The sequence below is a fragment of the Vombatus ursinus genome, unplaced genomic scaffold, assembly GCF_900497805.2.
Source record: "Vombatus ursinus unplaced genomic scaffold, bare-nosed wombat genome assembly UNPS02014820.1, whole genome shotgun sequence".
Taxonomy (NCBI): domain Eukaryota; kingdom Metazoa; phylum Chordata; class Mammalia; order Diprotodontia; family Vombatidae; genus Vombatus; species Vombatus ursinus.
This window is the reverse complement of record NW_020954598.1, coordinates 4457170-4471075: the sequence shown is the minus strand read 5'-3', so window position 1 is coordinate 4471075 and position 13906 is coordinate 4457170. Positions and strand designations below refer to the sequence as shown.

The window sequence follows — 13906 nt, the reverse complement described above, 5'->3', positions numbered from 1 at the left end:
TCTTCCCTCTTGCTTTTCAAAACTGTTGTTTTGGATCAAGGACAGATGACCTTTTTAAAGTGAAACCAGAAAATTTCCTGGACAGTTAAAGGGGCTGAGGGAAACCCTGTTGCCTAGTACCTGAAGCCAGAAGGGAGCTGTTGCGGTCACTGCACTGGGCCAGCAATGGTGTTTCAGCCCAATTTCAGGCAAGGGCTGTGTATGTCTAGTAAATGTAATTGGTGTGGGAGCAGTGTACAGTGGTGGGGTTGAGCTTTAGACCAGAGGAATCATGCGTCCTGGGAGGAAGAGAAATCAAGTGATACTTTCATGACTGGGGCATGGCACTGGCAGTCTGGGATATCTAGGGGTATTGGAAAAAAAGAGTTTTGGGGTGGGGGTCAGAAAAACTCAGTTTGAATCTTGGCTTTAATATTAACAACCTCTGTTACTATGGCCAAATCACTTAACCTTTCTGAGCCTCATCTTACTCATCTGTCAGCTGAGGATGCTTGTAATTACCCACTTCACAAAGTTGTTGTGAGAAAAGTCCTCAGTATGAACGTATGAAAAGGCTTTTATTAAGCTTTTATTCTGTGCCCAGTACTGTGCTAGGTACTAGGGATGAAAATACAAAGCAAAAATCGTCACTGCTTTCAAGGAGCTTACAGATGGCCACTCCCATTGGAAAGTTACAGCAATGTAGAGGAAATGTAGGGTACTAGATGGAAAAACCCAATCCAAGGTCAATGGCAGAGTTGATGTGATCATGGTTCATGGGCCTAGACCTATGGGGGGTGGGGAGAAAGCAAATGCATGAAGACTGTGGTTGAGGAGCCTGGGGAAGCCAAAGAGGAGGGAATGCAGTTTTAGGAATCAGGCCTTTCCTACAACAGTGTTCTGGGGGAGTCAGGGGCCCCAGGATGGAAGTTCCTCTAGGTTATGTTCTCTGATGTGGGCTGCCAGGTGGTTGGTGAGATAGTTATAGAGGACTCTGGTGAAGAGGACAGAACATCATCAATCAATCAATCATCATTGCAGTCTTCAAGCTCTTCTGGGCATCTTCACCTACAGGAAGAGGAATCTGTCCCATACGTGTTAAGTTGTTACATCTGATTTATCTATTGCCACATTTGTAGGTTACTAGTGGCCCTGGCCCAGCAGGTCCAATACCAAGAGAAAGCAGGTCAGTGATCAGATGCTTTGAACTCTGACACCTACCTCCTTAGTATCCCCTGCCCCTGGGGCTCCTCCCTCCCTTTGGTTCAAGAGGGCAGACACTGGAGTACTCTTCCAAAATCTTCCATTTAAGGAGGAGACAGATGGCAGACACCTTAGCATTTCCCACCTGGCTGTAGGACTTCATCCTGCCCCAGTGCCAGATACCCTCCATCTCCACCCCACCCCCTAGCTTAGCAGCTTCTTTTATGTGTTTCTATGTCTTCTCCTTTTAAATTGGGAGCTCGCTGAGGGCAAGACCTTTTCTTTGTGTCCTCAGTGCTTACTGCAATGCCTGGCAATAGCAGACACTTACTGTTTATCGTGTCTTGTATACTTGATTAATATTTATGAGGCCTTTCCTATCCCTGTAGGGCACATCTGTGTTAACTATTGTTATGGCAGAGTACAAAAAACACCAAGTTTCAAATCAGAGGGTGTATTTTTGAATCCCAACTCTATTAGTTGCTATTGTGGGGTATCTTGAATAAGGCACAATGTCCGTGGTTGGACCTTGATAAGGTCCTTTCCAACTCCAAATACCATGATCCCTCTAATGACATAAAACATAAAAGACATGACATAAAACAGAATATTGATGTTTTCTGGGAGTAAAATATCCCTGTAAGAATCCTGACATAAAACCAAAATGTTGATGTTTCAGGGAAAAAAGAATCCCTTACAAGATTCTTACAGGGCAACTCTCAATTCTAATATAAACTCATCCCAGACTTGGGGTAACTCAACCCATCTATACTTTATGATAACATTTCTATATGTCTTGGCTGGCTTCTTTACAAAGGGCCCCTGTTATCTGGTTCCCCTGTTTCTGATCATATTAACCAACATGACTAACAGATCAAAAGGCAGCCAGATATCTCTGCCAGGTTTTGTTTTCCTCTTGTGGAATCAGGTATCAGTCAGGAAAACTGACTCAAGTGTGATATAATGGAAAGACCATTGACTCAGGAGTCAGAAGACCAAAGTTACAATTCTGCCTCTGATGTCTACCACCTTGGGGCAAGTCACAACCTCAGTTTCCTCATCTATAAAATTAGGGGCTGGACTAGATGGTCTCTGGAGTTCCTTCTAGCTATCTCTATGATCTATGATCCTAGGAGCCCAAGGCCAAAGGGAGGGTACTGTGGTTAAAAAACCATTTAGTCCAACCACCTCATTTCACAGATGAACAAACTGAGGCAGATAGAGGTTAAGTGACTTGCCCCAGGTCACACAGCTAGTGAATGTTATGTGTCTGAGGCCAGATTTGAACTCAGGTCCTCCTGACTCCAAATCCACTTCCCTTCCTGGTCCCTTAAAAGCAAACATAGTCTGTTGTTGGGACCACATTTCCACTTTACAGGTATTCCTCTCCAGGCTGCAGTGCCAATTTTTTTTTTCTGGTGAGGCAATTGGGGTTAAGTGACTTGCCCAGGGTCACACAGCTAGTGAGTGATTTATGTGTCTGAGGCCAGATTTGAACTCAGGTCCTCCTGACTCCAGGGCCAGTGCTCTATCCACTGCAACACCTAGCTGCCCTGTGCAGTGCCAACTCTTCCACACAACTTTTTCTACCATGCCCCTGCACTGGGTACCTTTCTCTCCATCCCCCTCTCCAATCTGATTTTCAGCTCCTTTTTATATATTGTTTTTCCCCATTAGACTAAAAGCTCCTTGAAGGCAGGGACTGTCTTTTTGCTTCTATTTGTATCCCCAGCACTTAGCACAGTGCTTGGCACATGGTAAATGCTTTATAAATGTTTGTTGGTTGATTGGCTGACTGACTAGAGCATGCAGACTCAGGTTTTGAGAGATGGAGTTCACTTTCCCATAGTCACAGAGCTAGGATTACAGTGTCTGTATACACTAAGGTCCCTTCCAGCGCCAATATTCCCTGATTCTTTGGAGTTGTAACCCACTAGAACTGCTAAGGCTTAAGTATATTATCACTACCAGGGTTATTTGTATTTGGCTGGAACAAAGTGCCCTAAACCAAAGAAACAAATCTCTAACTGGGTTATGTCAGGCATCAAAACAGCCGACGGCTATAACAGAAGGAATGAGAGCCTGAAATCAATCCCATCCTATGTGGGAGGCTGGCCTCCTGGCACCTCAATGGCCATGAGGGATACCACTTTAGGACCAAGGAGACTGTAACTGGCACATTTAGCCAAGGTAGCATAATAGACAAGACAGGTGCCCTCCGGCTCAGGGTACTGGCAATTTCTAAAATTATTTTGCCTCAAATGACCTATATGGAAAGAGAATCTACTGATGGTAGAGGAGAGCAGGAGAACCCAAAGCACTAAAATGAAAGGAAAAACTTGGCTAAGTAAGTAAGAGGGGGATGTCACCTTATCTTTCAGGAGCTTCCCTCGATCACACAAATTGGCAGTGGGGGTCCCTATGTGAAAGAGAAATTCTGTGCAAGTCAGAGTGGTTGCTGTTGAAGCCTCTTGGGACAGAAGTTCTCAGGCTCCATGAGGTCTCGAGCGATTGTGTAGCCCAAACCTTTACAGCAGCACAATAATTGTAGACCGAAAAGCAACAGGAAAACAGACATGGGATGCAACCTAGATATCTTTTATTCCTTGGGGTTTCATGATGCCACTCTCTCCTGCTTCTCCTCCTACCTATATGAATGTTCCTTCTTTATATCCTTCACTGGCTCATTTTAAGGGTCCTTTTAAACTATGGGTTGCTGCCAAGACTCATGTGTTTTTTGTCTTTGTACCCCAGTACTTAGCACAGTGACTGGCATATAGTACATTCTTAATATGGCCTGACTATCCATTCCCTTCCTTGGGAATCTCACCCCCTTCAATTATCACTCTATGGAGATGACTCTATAGTCATGTGGAGATACAAAAATGACTATAGACCCTGCCCAAATTCCTCCAAGTCATCTATGTTCACAATCTCAGGCATCTTTCATTCTTCCCTTTTCTCTCTAATGTTCCTCATCCAATTGGTTGCCAGATTCTATTGAAGCATATGCATCAGTATGTAAGCTTCTTGAGGACAGGGCTTTTTTCTAAGCATCCTCAACACTTAGCGTTGTGCCTGGCACATAGTAAGTACAAAATAAAGGTTTGTTGATTGATCTTACACATCCATCCCCTTCCTCATTATACAGCTATCACCTGAGTTCAAGCTCATATCATCCGTTACCTGCATCATCTAATTTGTCTTACTGCATCCAGCCTAACCTTAATACAGCTGCCAAAGAAAGTTTCGTAATGTTCAGATCTTACCATCTTACTCTCCTTTAAAAACATTTAAGAGTCCTCATTGCCTAGTACAAGCCCAACATCTGAGGCCCTCCACAATTCAGTTCCAACCTCCCTTTATTATTCCCAGTATATTTTAATTACATCTTCTTGTCTCCTGCTTCTTTCCATCTTCAGGTCCAACTTCATGTCATGTTGCCTCAGTCCACCCTTTGTCCCAGTGTTCCTGCTCCCATCCTGGGACTCTGAACCCATAACTGGTAAGAGTTCTCCATCTCTAATTTGACTCAAAACCTCATGCCGTTCTCTGGGCATCTTTATGCCATGTCACGTCATGAATACCCTTTCCCCAGCCTTGCCTCCTTCAACTCTTGGAAAAGTAATCATATCAACACTACCATCCTAGGACTACCCTATGATTTCACTAGCCATCCCTGAGATTTTCCAGATGAAAACACCCTTCCGTAGCCACCACGGTTCCCCATAAGTGCTATCTTCCTCTATTAGAATGTAAGTTCTTTGAGGTTAGGGACTGTCTTGCCTTTTGTATTTATACCCCTAGAGCTTTTCATGGAGGTTGATATGTAGTAAGTACTTAACAAATTGCTTTTTCATTCATGTGTAAATGTGACCCATTTCTCATGGTGGAAATTCAGTATCCCTTGCCTCCTCTTGTCTCTACCTACTGAAATCCTTCACTTACTTCAAGGTTCAAGTGTCAATTCTTCCATGAAGTCCTCCCTTATTATATCTCCCTTTCCCCTCCCCTCATCCTACATCCTGCTGAAAGTGATTTTCCTCCTCAAACTTTCCAGGAGCACTTTGTCTGGATGTCTCCTTTGCTATTATTATATTCTATCTCATATAATTTTTATCTGTGTACCCATCCACTACTACTGTAAACTCCATGAAGGTAGAGATGAAGTTATTTTTTATTTTTATATCTCCAGTGCCCAGCACAGTATTTTATAGGTGCTTGACAGATGTTTTCTGTGTAAGAGAAAGTTTCTTTTATTTCCCCCTTTCCCAGATATGCCCAAGTATCCCTGGCATATGGGAAAGAAGCATCATCATCAACAACAACAACCAATACACCATTATTTTGTTTGCTATGACTCACAAAATCAAACGAATTCTTAAAGAGACATTTCCACCCAAAGTCATGATTCTTGGATCTTGAAAATACCTAATTGCAAATCAAGCTCTATTTCTTATTTGGACATTCTATAAGGATGCAGTTTCATCCTGCCTCGAAACTATAATTGTATCGTCTCCCCCTCAAAGTATACTATCATTGGCTCCTGAGTGAATCCTTTAATGGTGACACAGCAATACAGACAGGGAGTTACCAGCACCACTGCCCTAAAGCTAACATCAAGCAAAGAAGTGATAGACTTGGGATGCAGTATGAGACATACATTTTTGGACATGGTGGATGTGTTGGTTTTGCTTGACTGTGCATATGCTATGCATATCTGTTACATGACTTTTCTTTTTTTTTTTCTTTTTTTTCCCAATTTTTTTTTTGGTGGAGAAGTGGGAGAGAAAATAAATGCTTACTTTTGAAAATACAAAAAAAAAATGCAAAAGCTTCATAAGGAAAATACATAAGATTAAGGAAATTGTAAACTACTAGAAACTACTAGAGTGCAGGCATTCATCCTTTCTCATTTCAGTATCTGCATCAGTGCTTAGCACAGTCTTGTATATAATAGGCACTCAATAAATATTTGTTAAATTGAATTAATTCAGTGTGAAAAAAAATTCAGGTGACCTGAAACTTAAGATGATGAAATTAGTATGTATCTTAATTTGCTGAATAGTAATTTCTCTAGCCACTTAGGCTATTCAGCAGTCACTTTACTTCAGAAATTGGTCAAGAGGAGAATATGAAGCAGTTTCCCATTTTCAGGCCCTGAAGGATTTAGGACTGATTCCCTCGACAGCATCTGTCCTAGCTCTGGAAAGCTAGGTGGCCATGGGTTCTAAAAGGTTGTGTCAGTGGACATCAGGTGCTGGCAGGTTCTATCAAGCTAGGAAGGCTTTGGGTGAGGATTTGGGAATTGATTATGTCTGGGGTCCAAGACCCAATCAGCTTTAATGCCATGAAAGTTCCTTACCATCAAGCTAAATGATCATTCTTTTTTTCAGGCCACAACAACTCATCAAGACTGTCTACTGACAGTCATGTGTGGGAAGCAGTGTCTACACCTTTGAAATCTGAGTATTGAAGTGAGTTAATGAGAAGAGCTAAAGGACATGGGAATAGGACTGAGTTTCCAGCATGGTTCTTTGGGTACCAAAGGGCATGCATGACTAGTCATGATGTCAACACCAAAGTACTCATATGAAAATTTTATTCCCTGTACAAAAGATTGTCCATAACACAATACCCAAGGGGGCAAGGCAGATGAGTTTAATGGTAGCAATAAAGATGGACTCTGCCTTATCCACAGTTGGCAACTGGTCATATTCAGAAGCAGTGGACGGATTCTAAGGATCATAGATTTAGGGCCAGCAGAGATCTTAGGAGTCATCTACTTGAACTCCTTCATTTTACAGATGAAGAGACTGCGGTTCAAAGAATTTAAGGACTTGTTCAGGATGTCATCGGTAGTATCACAGGTAAGATTTTTTTTTTTTTTTAGTGAGGCAGTTGGGGTTAAGTGACTTGCCTACAGTCACACAGCTAGGAAGTATTTATTATGTGTCTGAGGTCAGATTTGAACTCAGGTCCTCCAGACTCCAAGGCCGGTGCTCTATCCACTGCACCACATAGCTGCCCCCGCAGGTAAGATTTGAAACCAAGCCTTCTGGACTCCAATCTTGACTCTTGATCCATGACCATACTGCCTCTCTAATGAGTAACAGGCAGGTACCCCGACGTAGTAAGAGCAGCAACCTACCAAAAATACCAGAGCCTCTGTATGGACAGAGCCCGCACACAGCATCTTGAGCCACAGCAGTCTTCATAGGAACGACATCTGCAGAGGAGAAGGACAAAAGAAACAATTGGGGTTGGTCATTATTTCAAACAAAAAGTAGCAGCTATTTTGGAATTGGCATTGGAGCAGGGAACAAAGGGGAAAATGCATTTCCAAGTCTATTTGCATTTCTAAGTCTATTTGCCTTTAAATGCAACTGATTAAATAAGAAACACCATTGAATGTGACCTATGTGGCTAGCACTGTCTCTGATGTAATTAGATCCTCTGACAATAGCAGGGTTGAATATGTCATCACAGACTCGGAGACCAAACCATAAGCTGTTGCCATGGTCACATGGGGGCACAGCTGGTTTCCTGCCTGGCAAACAGGAGGACTGCTAGGGAACCTGAAACCTGCTGGCTTCTGTTCTCACCTCTGTCTTTCTCTCTGTCTCTGTCTCCTGTCTCTCTGTTTCTCTGTGTCTGTGTATAACACACACACACACACACACACACACACACACACACACACACAGCTTCATTGGTGCTGGATTCACCAACAGCTATAAATAAACACCTTTGGAAGCCTCTTTGTAATTAGAATGTTCCAATCTGGATGGGGTATTGAGATGGTCCTTCATCACACTCTGGTCATTTTCAGTATAGCTGGGCAGAATTTCTCTCAAAGGGAGGTACACTTGTTTGGAGGCTATGAGCTGATTGCAAATGGAAGTCACCAATGATCAAGGGCAGGGAAGGTAACAGCAACAAAGAAAAGACCTAAGATAGGCTCTGGGGAGAGCCAACTCAGCCCCACTTCACTCTGGGAATATAACAGCCCATTACAACAAGCTCCAGACTTTATTTACACCAGAGATATGGCCCCAAACCAGCACAAATGTCAGTGGGTTCTACCTTATACCCCTCTACTAAAAAAACCCCTCCACCAGAAACAGCCCCTGCCATCCCTCCTCAACTTCCACGCAGAAGAACATTTTGTCCTTCCTGAGACCAGGCTTTACTTTTTAAAAAGGGAAAAGATGTGGACACCCAAGGCAGTTGTTCTACTTTTCCTTTCAGAAACTGTATGCACTGCGACAGAGTGGGGCCCAATAACAGTAAAAGAGGGGGAAAATGTGGATTCCAGATTTTATTAAATGACTAAATGGCAGTAATCTAGGTTGATGCCAATTCTTTAAAAAAAAAAAAAGTATGGCCGAAGGTAGGGGGAGGGATAGGGAAAAAGCTTTGATTATATGAGAAAAATGGAAACACACTTTGCACAATACTCCTGAGTTTGTCTACTGTGAACAAAGAGGGCTGCTAATAACATCAGTTCATGTATTAACTGGGAAATACCAAATGTCATTTTCTATCCAAGCAAATGCTACCCACACAATGAAGAGTATGTGGATCTAATAGGCAGGACAATGAAAACAAAGAAACATAAAAAGTTATAAGGAAGTCGGAAAAGGACAAGACTGGAAGCTTGTGTGGTATAATGGATAGAACGTCTTTCTGAGACCCTGAAGACGACATCTCTGATGACCAGCAATGCCACTAGCTTGCTATGTATCCTTGGGCTACTCGATAGACCTGTCTGGGTCTCAGTTCCCATGTCTGTAAATTAAAGGGACTGAACCCTATATATTAGGTTCCTTCCAGCTATAAATCTATGATTCTATGATCTCTAAGGCACCTTCTAGCTCCAATGTCTAATAAGACCATTAGAAAAAAGCCATGAAGTTTCTATATACTTATATATAAAATATAGTTTCTATATACTTTACGTATTCTATATACTTTATATAAAGTTTCTATAGATGTTTATATGCTATAGATATGGTAGAGAAAAGTATAACTTTAAAGGTTCTTCAAAAAGGGTACAACGTATAAAAATCATCTAAGATTCCTTGAAGCATAGAAGAGAGACAACTTTGTTTCACTATCCCCTGATAATTAATATCAGCTAAGTCATAAAACAGAGAGTCAAATGCTCAATAAAAATCTCTGACGTACGGAGGATGTGAACTGAGTCCAAACTGAAAGTGGGATTCCTTACAAGTGGTAAGATGCTCCAGAAGCTTGTTTGTGGATGATGTCAAGTCCCAGGACAATACAAAACCTCTTAAAAGGAGATCCATAATCCCTCAAAAAACTATCCACACAGAAAAAACAAGTGTATGAAGAGTGCCTATCACAGTAGAATATATGAAGAAACAATGAAACCAGAGATGTGATCTACTCATTCTTCTTGAAACTCTATCTCGAATTGGTGTTCAGGCATCCCCAGTATGCTAGGGAGAGTGGTGAAGACAAAACTCCAGTAGATAAATGCTATGTGATGTTCATGAGTTTGGGGTGCTGAGAGAATCTGACAATAGACCCCTGCTCCTTGCCATGTGGCATCAAATCCTTTTTTCAACTGCATTTCCTTTCTGACTTGTATATTTGTATATGGCAGCTAGGTGGTACAGTGGATAGAGCTCCAGTCCCGGAATCAGGAAGACTTACCTTTCTAAGTTCATATCTGGTCTCAGACACTTACTAGCTGTGTGACCCTGGGCAAACCATGTTTGCCTCAGTTTCCTCATCTGTAAAATGAGCTGAAGAAGGAAACGGCAAACCACTCCAGTATCTAACCCAAAATGGGGTCATGAACAGTTGGACACAACTGAAAAATTACTAACAACTGAAATATTTGTACATACATATATACATTATATACATCCATGCATATAATGCGCATACATTATTTCCCCCGATAAAATAGAAGTTCTTTGAAGGTAGGGACTGGTTTAATTTTTATCTCTTATCTTCAGTGCTTACCACAATACCTGGCATAAAGCAGGTATTTAATAATTGCTTTTTGATTGACTGATTGATCTCCACTCTCCATCTTCAATTTTTCAAGAAGCAGGGAATACTTGTTGGGGTAAAATCACTATAATTAGCAATGTTTTGGTCCTTGGGTGGGGTAATGTAGGAGGGGGTGAATCTTTTTTCGCTGTTTCCAGCTCTTGGAATCTGACCCAGTGGTTACCTCTGCTGAACATTAGTAATGAAAAGTCTTACTTCAATATTCATATAGATAAAACGAATTCCATTAATGAAAACAAATTAGGAGAACCAACAATACAGGCACCTTGTCAGTTCCCCGGAAATAAAGGCAGAAATGGGCAGTTGACCAAGCCACATTCTCGTGGGGTTTGAGGGAGTTTAGTTTTTAGGATCGTGGATTGAGAGCTGAACAGGGCCTCAGACGCCATCCAGCCCAATCCCCTTATTTTAGAGCAAAGACAAATAAGATTCAGAGAAGTGAAGGTACTTGCCTCAAATTTGGACCAAGGTCCCCTACTTCCAAATCCAAGACTCTAGCCACAGCACCCCACTGTTCTTTCTCTTGCTTACAGTATGTTAATGATGGGATTGTGACATGGTCCCCTTGGTTGGAGTAATGCCTCTATTTATAAAATGTGGTCCACCAGAAGGTTTTGAGGGGTTGTTCAGAGGTTCTCACCTGACTTACCTGATGGAAGGTCTCCATTTCACCTTATTTTGCCATTGGAGACTGACACCCAAACTTATAGGGTCCCAGAGCTGGGGCCCTCAGAAACTATGCGGTCCAACCACTCCATTTTATAGAGGGAGAAACTTAAGCCCACAGAGGGGGAAGTGACTTGCCCAGCTGGCAAATGTCTGAGGCTGGATTTGAACTCAGGTCTTCCTGACTCTTGGTCCAGTGCTCTATCCACCATGCAACCTAACTGCTAAAATAATCCCTGATAAAAAAGAGCTTATACTCTTTTAGGGAAGATAAGAAGTATATGTATGTAAGTATATATGGAATGAATACAAAGAGATTAAATCTGAGGTAGTGAAATCCAAGGAAGTCTGAGAGGGAAGGCAGGCACTAAATTGGGGGCAGGGGGTTGGGAGAGCTTCATATACAAGGTGGTACCTGAGCTGCAAGTCTCGTTATTTCTTCCTTCAAAAGATTTCTCAGTTATTCCCACTCCTTAACTTCCAATGCCAACTGCCCTGATCCAAACTGTCATCACTCCACCCCTGGATTACCAGAAGAGCCTAGTGGGCCTCCCTGCTACACAATCTCTTTCCCTCCTAATCTTTTCTCTGTATTTTAGCCAGACTCATCTTGATTTATCAAAACACTACTTTTATCACATCCCTCCTGGCTGAAGAATTTATAAGCCTACCACATGATAAGTCTAAACTCCTTTGTCAAGCTTTAAAAGCCCTTCTTGCATGCTGTCTTGGGGAGGGAGGGGGAGAAAATTTGAAACTCAAAAGCTTATGGAAGTGATTGTTGAAAACTAAAAAATAACTCAATTAAAAAAATAAATAAAAGTCCTTCTTCATTTGTCCCAACCTAATCAAGTCAACCTTCTTTCCCAATATTCTGCAACCCTTACTCATCTGACAGACCACAGACTTCTTGCTGTTCCCCAACATGGCAGGTTTTTCCTACCTCTAAACCTTTCCTTATGCTATATTCCTCCTTCTGTGAAAACCCTCCCTCTCCCTTTATAATAACCCTTTAAGGCAGAGGTTCTTAATCCTTTTTTGGGACATGTATCCCTTTGGAAGTCTGGCAAAGCCCCTTCTCTGAATGCTTTAAAATACATAAAATAAAACATATAGAATTATCAAGGAAACCAATTATACTGAAATTCAGTTATCCAAAAAAATTTTTTGAAAGAAGGAAAAAAAAAGAAACTTAAGGCTTAATCTAAGTCCCATTTACTCAACAAAGCCTTCTCCAGTCACTACAGACTACAGCTATCCCTTCCACATAGCCAGGGTTAGGGGCACAGTGCCCCTGTGATCTGGATAAATGGTGTAAAAATTTTTGGCCCTTCCTTCTTAACAGAGAAGTCTGAATTTTTTCTTTTTCTTTTATGAGGCGTTTACAATACCTTATTATAAAGTCTGGGTTAAGTATTTGGTCATAAGTTATACGTAGGTCAATGTTCTGTAAAGATACTTTTTTTGTGTTGTTTGTTGGTCTTTGCGTGTCATCTGTGGCTTCCCCAAAACTTCTCATTTCGTTTCTTATGCCGACCCACAATATATGGAAACTGCGTTGGGGAAAGTTGCAATGTGGAAGAGATAACTGTATTGTCTCTCTCTCTTCTTTGGACTCCTCTTTTATCCATGTTAAGTACAAAAAATCTAGCATCTAATTAATTGTTCATGGCTTCACAGTGATTTGCTTCATACCCCACTACACTATAATCTCCTTGAGGAGAGGGGCTATATGCTCTATGCTTTTTGTAAGATGCATATCTGGTATCCAATCAAGTCAACTTTTCTCAAAAAGAGAAGTCTTTTTTTTTTTTTTGGGCAACTGGAGTTAAGTGACTTGCCCAGGGTCACACAGCTAGTAAGTGTCAAGTGTTTGGTCTCAGGCCGGATTTGAACTCAGGTCCATCCTGACTTCAGGGCCAGTGCTCTATCCACTGTGCCACCTAGCTGCCCCTAAAAGAGAAGTCTTTCAAAAAGAATATATGGGATATAATGTATATAGTACTATCTGGTTCCCATCCTCAGCATTTTGCTCTATTTATCCTAGCCCCTATAGCTAATCAATAGCCAAGTTCTACTGAGTCTTCCTCCACTCTACCTGTTGCATCTATCCCCTGCTTTTTGTCCACCCAGTTACTAACCTTGTTCTGTCCCATTCATCACCTCTTGCTTGGGCTAGTCCAAAAAGATTCCTAATTGTTTTCTCTGCATTTATCCTCTCTCTCTCTCCTTCCCTCCCACCCTCTCTCCCTCTCTCCTCCTCCTCCTCCTCCTCCTTCTTCTTCTTCTTCTTCCTCTCTCTCTCTCTCTCTCTCTCTCTCTCTCTCTCTCTCTCTCTCATCCATGGCATAGCTGAGAAATGAATGTTCCTAAACCACAGTTCTCACTCCTCTGCTATTATTTCTAGAATAAACTACAAATTCCTCTGCTTGGCATTTAAAGTCCTTCATAGTCTGGATTCACTTATTGTTTCCAGGATGATTACACATTACTCTCCCCCCTATCAAATTAGTCTCCTTTATGTTCTCCACACATGACACGACATTTCCCACCTCCATTACTTTGTTCAGGCTGTCCTCCATGAATGGAATATTTCCCTTCCTCATTTCCACTTCTTGTGACCCCTAGGTCTCTTTCAGGCTCAATTCCCCCTCTGCTAATCCTATCAAATATTCTTGGTGTTAGCATATAAATATAATTTTGTATATACAGCAATAAGCAAAATAAACACAGAGCTTTAAAGGGAGGCGAGCAACAAAAATGAAAGAAACATTTATTTTTATTTCGCAGACATCTCAAAAGGACTGGCTAAAGTATTTGAAGGGCTGACATTTGGAAGAGGAAACAACCTCATTCTACTTGACCCCAGAGGGCACAACCAGGGCCACTGGGTGGAAGTTGTGGAGAGGCAGATTTCAGTTTGATGTAAGGAAACATTTCCTAACATTTAGGGCTGTCCCAAAGTGGCATGGGCTGCCTGGAGAGGCAGTAAACTTCCCCTTGCTAG

General features: G+C 41.8%; 1 protein-coding gene across 1 annotated transcript in view; it reads right to left on the bottom strand.

Moving 5' to 3' along the window:
• The window catches only part of VOPP1 (VOPP1, WBP1/VOPP1 family member), a 193663-nt gene that overhangs the window by 33516 nt on the left and 146241 nt on the right, over positions 1 to 13906 (bottom strand). Inside the window, exon 3 of the mRNA XM_027837076.1 lies at positions 7334 to 7411. Within this exon, the coding sequence (XP_027692877.1) occupies positions 7334 to 7411 (78 nt within the window). The remainder of the gene's footprint in view (positions 1 to 7333; positions 7412 to 13906) is intronic.